General features: G+C 55.2%; 1 protein-coding gene across 1 annotated transcript in view; it reads left to right on the forward strand.

Moving 5' to 3' along the window:
- Positions 1 to 6,029, forward strand: part of POLE (DNA polymerase epsilon, catalytic subunit) — a 45,924-nt gene extending 39,895 nt beyond the window's left edge. The window contains exons 35-48 of the mRNA XM_014309724.2: positions 96 to 272; positions 653 to 876; positions 1,024 to 1,244; positions 1,837 to 2,041; positions 2,443 to 2,616; positions 2,882 to 3,007; positions 3,474 to 3,606; positions 3,695 to 3,890; positions 3,979 to 4,110; positions 4,216 to 4,409; positions 4,605 to 4,805; positions 5,084 to 5,209; positions 5,335 to 5,424; positions 5,637 to 6,029. Of these exons, the coding sequence (XP_014165199.1) occupies positions 96 to 272; positions 653 to 876; positions 1,024 to 1,244; positions 1,837 to 2,041; positions 2,443 to 2,616; positions 2,882 to 3,007; positions 3,474 to 3,606; positions 3,695 to 3,890; positions 3,979 to 4,110; positions 4,216 to 4,409; positions 4,605 to 4,805; positions 5,084 to 5,209; positions 5,335 to 5,424; positions 5,637 to 5,750 (2,313 nt within the window). The 3' untranslated portion in view covers positions 5,751 to 6,029. The remainder of the gene's footprint in view (positions 1 to 95; positions 273 to 652; positions 877 to 1,023; positions 1,245 to 1,836; positions 2,042 to 2,442; positions 2,617 to 2,881; positions 3,008 to 3,473; positions 3,607 to 3,694; positions 3,891 to 3,978; positions 4,111 to 4,215; positions 4,410 to 4,604; positions 4,806 to 5,083; positions 5,210 to 5,334; positions 5,425 to 5,636) is intronic.
- The last annotated feature ends 562 nt before the right edge of the window (positions 6,030 to 6,591 follow it).

The following is a 6,591-nucleotide window of genomic DNA, read 5'->3' on the forward strand; positions in this document are numbered from 1 at the left end:
ATCACACATCCCTGCCAAGTTTTGGCAGGGCCCCTGGCACTGCACATCCCAGGGTTGCTCTCCCCCTGCTCTGACCTGGTCCCTCTTCCACCCAGGTACGCAGCAACCAGATGCCAAACCTCACCACCTTGTTCTCAGTGGAGCGCGCGGCTCTGCTGGAAAAGGTGGGCAAGGAGCTGTTGCCCCCAGACAAACACACCTTTGAGGTGCGCGCTGAGACCGACCCCAAGGCCATCTACAGAGGTGTCCAGCGGCTGCTCTTGGGCTACAAGGTGAGATGAAGGTGTGGGGAAGGTTTCGGTGGGACCATTTGGACTAAGGGAAGGATGCTGTGGAAGGCACTGGTACAGCAGTTCCAAGAACACCTGCTTGTAACTGCTGGACCCAAGGTCGTGAAGTGGGTGCTTGTTTTGCTTGTGTGGGGCTTATCTGGGGCAGTGTCAGCAGCAAGGCCACCTCAGGATCTTGCTCCATCCCTGCACTCAGCTGGAGAGCTGGAGTTGTTGAAGGTGGGTGCATGCTTCAGGAATGCTGGGGTGTGCTGTCCCAGAACTGTGGGGACCTGCTGTGGGGATGGGGCACCTGACACCACCAGCTTCCTGTTGAGCAGGTGAGAGGTGCACCAGGACATGTCTCTTTCTTCTTGGTGCAGGACGAGCGCCGGGGCCCCACGTTGGTGGCTGTGCAGTCCAACTGGGACCTGAAGCAGCTGGCAAGTGGGATCCCCATCATGGAGGAGTTCCCCTTGGTCCCTATCCAGCTGGTAGATGACATCAGCTACTCTGTCCTGGACTGGCAGCGCCATGCTGCCCGCCGCATGATTCGCCACTACCTCAACCTGGACACTTGCCTTTCCCAGGCTTTTGAGATGAGCAGGTACCCAGGGTAGCCATGTTCCCCTGAGGCTACCATGCCCTCAGTGGGACCATAGGAGTTGCCTCGCCCCTTGATGGGATGGTCAGGGTCCCTGTTTTCCCTGCAGCCATGCTCATGCCAATGACCACTGATGTCTCTGTGCCTCAGGTACTACCACATCCCCATTGGAAACCTCCCTGATGACATCTCCACCTTTGGCTCCGACCTGTTCTTCTCACGCCACCTTCGTCGTCACAACCACCTGTTGTGGCTGTCCCCCACGGCCCGCCCCGACCTGGGGGGGAAGGAGGCTGATGACAACCGCCTGGTCATGGAGTTTGATGAGAGAGCCTCAGTTGAGATCAACAACCCTGGCTGCTACTCCACAGGTGAAGAGGGAGGAAGGTGGTAGCACTGAATGGGGCAGAGCTGGATCCTGCTCTGTGAGTCCTGCAGAGGTGTGGATGCAGTCCCCAAAGAGTCTCTATGGTGACAGTTGTAACCAGCAGCTTTTGGGTTTCAGCATCTGTATGGGTAAGGAGGATGCTAAGGGCATGTCCTGGAGCAGGGAAGGATGCCTGAAACATGTGCAGGCATCAAAATGGGGATTCTTTACCAATGACCAATGACAGAAGCACTTGGCAGACCACCTGCAATGTTGTCAGCCCAAGGACAGCTCACTTGGTCATCACTGGTGATGCTGGGACAGACCTCTCTTAGGCAGCTTGAGTTCTTCTGAGGTCCACTGTTGCAGCCTCTAGGAAAACTGGTGTTCCCCAGAGGGTCAGTAGGTTGGAGTCTTGTTGAAAGACAAGGCTCAACACCTATGAAGGTCAAGTCATGCCTGTGAAAGCATCTGCCCTCTGAGTGCAGTAGCCCTTCTAGATCACCTTGTACCTGTGAAAAGCACTTCTGGCAGCAGCAGGAGGATGTTCCTGGTCCTTTTCCTGCCTCCCTGCTGACAGCTGTGTCTCCTCTTAGTGTGTCTGGAGCTGGACATCCAGAGCCTGGCTGTGAACACCGTGTTGCAGTCTCACCACGTGAATGACATGGAAGGAGGCTCCAGCATGAGCATTAGCTTCGATGTAATTCAGCAGGCATCCCTGGAGGACATGGTCACAGGGAACCAAGCTGCCAACATCCCAGCCAGCTATGATGAAACTGCCCTCTGCTCCAACACTTTCAGGTGTGGCTTCAGAAACAGCAGGAAGTAGAGAGATGGTCTCCATCTTGGCAGGTCCCCTCAGGGTCCTACTTCACCTCCTCCTGGCTTTAGCCTTTCCCCAGCAGTAGGGCTTGTAGGGTGGTCTAAGTATAAATTCAGGCCTCCAGTGCATGGCAGGCATCTTCTCCAACACATTGGAAGATCCTCAGAGCTGCCTAGTGCCTCAGCCAGCAGATGCATGGGGATGTTGCTTTCTCCTTTGTTCATGCTCCACTAGGTTATAGAGGCATATATGTGCTGAGGGCTGAAGAAGGGAGTTCCTGTTCTAAATCCTCTAGTGTGTCCGTAAACACGTCCCTGTCAGGAAGGGGGAAGTGTTGCTGGTCGCTGGTGGGGTGATGCCAGTCTCTGCTCGTTGGCAGGATTTTGAAGAGCATGGTGGTGAGCTGGGTGAAGGAGATTACGCAGTACCACAATGTATATGCAGACAACCAGGTCATTCACTTTTACCGCTGGCTCCGCTCTCCTTCTTCCCTGCTTTATGACCCAGCACTGCACCGCACGCTCCACAACATGATGAAGAAGCTTTTCCTACAGTAAGTGAGGTCTTAACTGTGCCAGTCTGGTGGATGGGGAATGGAGAGGCGTGATGTTAGTGACCAGGATGCTGGCACCCACAGTGATCCTCCAGAGAAAGGTGGGCAGTAGGAGGGACCTGTCATCCTCTTTGGGTGACTTCCCTTGCCCAGTGTTGCTACATGTTGACTCTAGGCTGAGGAATCAACACATGCTCTTCGGGTCACATAGGCCCCTTGTGCATTGCTTTCCTGCCCACTGATGCCACCCTGTGCCCTGCTGCAGGCTGGTGGCTGAGTTCAAGCGCCTGGGCTCCTCTGTGGTCTACGCCAACTTCAACCGCATCATCCTGTGCACCAAGAAGCGGCACATTGAGGATGCCATCAGCTATATGGAGTACATCATCAACAGGTGAGGTGCACCTGGAGGTGGGGCTGGGGCAGGGCTCAAGACCAGGGAGGAGGATGCTGATTTTTTTGTCTTCTAATGCGCCTCAAAACTGAATTTATTACTTTTTTTGGCAAAGCTACAGAAGGGACAAGGCTTCCCAGTTCTCTTGCTGTCATGCCTAGGGATCTGTCCCTAGCTGCCCTCTAGGGGCAGTATTCCAAGTATACTCATAGGATTCAATCCTGAAGAGACTTCAAGGAGAGCCTGAGATGCTCTGTCTGGCTGTCCATATCCCAGCTGTGGTATAGGCACCTTGACACAAGAACAAAGAGCCAAGTGTCCTTGGGCATGACTTCCCCTGGGATCCCTAGCAGGGGCCCAATGGGAAAGGGGACACTCCTCTCTCCTGGTCAGCACCACCTCCCCACCGTGTCCCATGGAGAAGAGGTTATGCTGACAGGAACTGACTGCAGTTTCCTCCCTCCAGCATCCACTCCAAGGAGATCTTCCACTCTCTGACCATCTCATTCTCCCGGTGCTGGGAGTTCCTGCTCTGGATGGACCCAGCAAATTATGGAGGTATCAAGGGAAAAGTGGATTCTCGCATCCACTATGGGGAGGTAAGAGATGGGAAGCACCCTGTCCCTTGGGAGCAGAGTAGGGAGGTGTTGGCTGGGCATGAGAGACTGCTATGCATGTGACCCCCAGAAGGACACCAGGAAGAGATTGGAGGAGGAGGAGGAGAGTGAGGAAGAGGAGGAGGAGGAGGAGGAGGTGGTGGGGGAAGAAGAGGAGGAGAAAGGGGAACCAGATGTGGAGGAGCTGCTGGAGAATAACTGGAACATCGCGCAGTTCCTACCCCAGGCCGGCTCCTGCCAGAGCTACTTCTTGATGATCATATCAGGTGAGCAGTATGGGGAGATGGTGAGGTCATTGTGCTCCTCCAGTGCCAATTCCGGATAGGAGCTGGAGCCTTGCCTATGTCTTCCCAGCCTACATCGTGGCTGTGTACCACAGCATGAAGGAAGAACTGTGGCGTAACACCCCTGGGAGCACCCCCATCAAGAGGAGGAGCACCAGCCAGGTGTCCCAAGAGGCTCTGGGGGAGCTGAGGGCCATGCCTGGTGAGTGCCAAGCCCCAGGGCAGCCCTGCTGCAGGTAGAGACACCCACCTTGCTTGCCCTATGTGCCACCAATCAGTTCAAACACTCTCTGCTTTACCCCTCTAGGCATGATCACCTTCTCACAAGATTACGTGGCCAATGAGCTCACCCAAAGCTTCTTCACCATCACCCAGAAGATCCAGAAGAAGATGGCTGGTTCCCAAAATGCCACAGAGCCCTCAGACATGTTCCCAGTCCTGCCTGGCTCCTACCTGCCACTCAACAACCCAGCTCTGGAGTTCATCAAATACGTCTGCAAGGTCAGTAGGGGTGGGCCAGGCTCCTTGGCTGAAGGATTGGGGTCTGAACTGAAATTCTGTTACTTGTCCATTGCTGCATCTTCTCCCAGGATGGATCTTTTAACTGGGTCCTGAATCTATATGAGGGTCACAAGGATCTGAGCTGTCCTTAGAACAGTTTCTGCTGCTAGGCTCATCTGGCTTTTATCCTTGCAGGTCCTCTCCCTGGATGCCAACATAACCAACCAGGTGAACAAACTACGCCGGGACCTGCTGCGCCTCATTGAGGTGGGCGAGTTCTCAGAAGCAGCCCAGTTTCGGGACCCTTGCCGCTCCTATATGCTTCCTGAAGTCATCTGCAGGAACTGCAACTTCTGCAGAGATTTGGACCTGTGCAAGGACCCTGCCCTTTCCCAGGTGCAGCCTCTCTCCTGGGGACAATAGAGGCGCCAGTACAGCAATGCTGGAGGCCAGACGATCATCTTCCCCACTTTATCTCCCCTTTGTTTTGCAGCTCTGCCTGCTGTCCATGATCATCCTCTCCTAAAGCAAATTTTCTGTTCATCTTTTCTAGCTGCATGTGATGCATCTGAGCATGCTTGGGCTTTGGCTTATGTTCTGTCCTTTCCAGAAACAAGTTCCACCATCCCAGTGCATGGGACTTGCAGTGCTTACGCCCCTCTTTTTGCCCCTAGGACAGGTTGGTGCTGCCTGGCTGGCTTTGCCCCTGCTGCCATGTGCAGTATGATACTGATGCCATTGAGATGGCACTGGTGGAAGCCCTGCAGAAGAAACTGATGGCCTTTGTGCTGCAGGACCTGGTAAGCACAGGGATCCCCCACTCTGCCCATTTCCCTGGTTGTCTGTGCCTGGACACATTCACTTTGCCACTGGCAGAGGAGCTTGGCCTCATCTCCTGACCCACCTGAACCTCCTTGGCCTCCAGGTGTGCAGAAAGTGTCGCGGTGTGAAGGAGACACACATGCCTGTGTACTGCAGCTGTGCTGGAGACTTCGCCCTCACCATCTCCTCCCAGGTACTTCAACACCTGCCCAGCCCAGCCCCAGCCCAGCAGCTCAGTGAGGGGCCCTAAGGTGCCCTGTGCCTCCTCTGCCTCTGCTCTAACTGCACATCCCGCGGCACCTGCTGAGCTGCTCTCAGACCAGCCCTGTCCAGCCACTCCATCAGAGCCCCTAGCTGCCCAGGATGCTGGGTAGCCTCCTTCCCTCCCTGTTCTTCTCTCCCCAGGTCTTCATGGACCATGTCAGTGTCTTCCAGAACATTGCCCGGCACTATGGCATGGCCTACTTGCTGGAAACCATTGAGTGGCTGCTGCACACCAACCTCCAGCTCCAGCAGTGAGGGCTGAGCTGCTCTTCCTGCCTACTCCATGCTCTCACATCGATGGAGAGTGGTACTGGACCCCCTTGGCCATGGACCAGACCACAGAGACACTGCACACTCCTCCTGCAGGGAGGGAAGAGGAGGAGAGCCATGCTTGCCACTGGGTTGTCTTTGCCCGGAGCTGCCTGGTGGGGGATTTGGGAGTTTCCAGTGGCTAGAACTGGGTTCCACAGGTCTGTGCTGGCCCCAAGTATAGTTTTAATTTTCAATTTCTCTAAATAAATGGGTGGTAGAAGGCAGGTGTCATTTTTAGGGAGGGAGGAATCAGGGGCTGTGGGTGCCAGTGGCTGTGGCACCACCCATAGCCTGGGTCATAATGGTGGCTGTGGTACCACTGGCTTCACCCCATCCTCAGCCCAGCCCTTGCCAGCATGAGGCAGGCAGTGCCCACAGGGGCTGCCCCCACCTGCCAGCAGGTCCTGCCTGTGGGCAGCTGGCTGCGGTGGGGTGACTTCCCTGTGCTAATGTGTTTGGGCATGCTTGGCCTGAGCACTTGTCAGCTCTCATTAAGGTATTAATGGGTCTGCCTGGTGAGGTGGGGGACCTGAGACCGTATAGACATCCCTGCAGGACCAGCAGCCCATGGCTGGAGGCTGTACATCCCTGCCATGGCAGTGCCGGGCTGGAGGATGGAGACACAGCCACCAGCTCTGACGCCCATGTCCCTCCATTTCACTGCAGTGAGTTGCCCTAGGCAAGGTTTATTGACAGCCTGTACAGTACAGGCAGGGCAACCCTGATGATGGGGAGAAAGTGATGCATCTGACTCCATATCAGAAGGCTAATTAATTAATTTATT

The sequence above is a fragment of the Geospiza fortis genome, unplaced genomic scaffold, assembly GCF_000277835.1.
Source record: "Geospiza fortis unplaced genomic scaffold, GeoFor_1.0 scaffold224, whole genome shotgun sequence".
NCBI classification, from domain to species: domain Eukaryota; kingdom Metazoa; phylum Chordata; class Aves; order Passeriformes; family Thraupidae; genus Geospiza; species Geospiza fortis.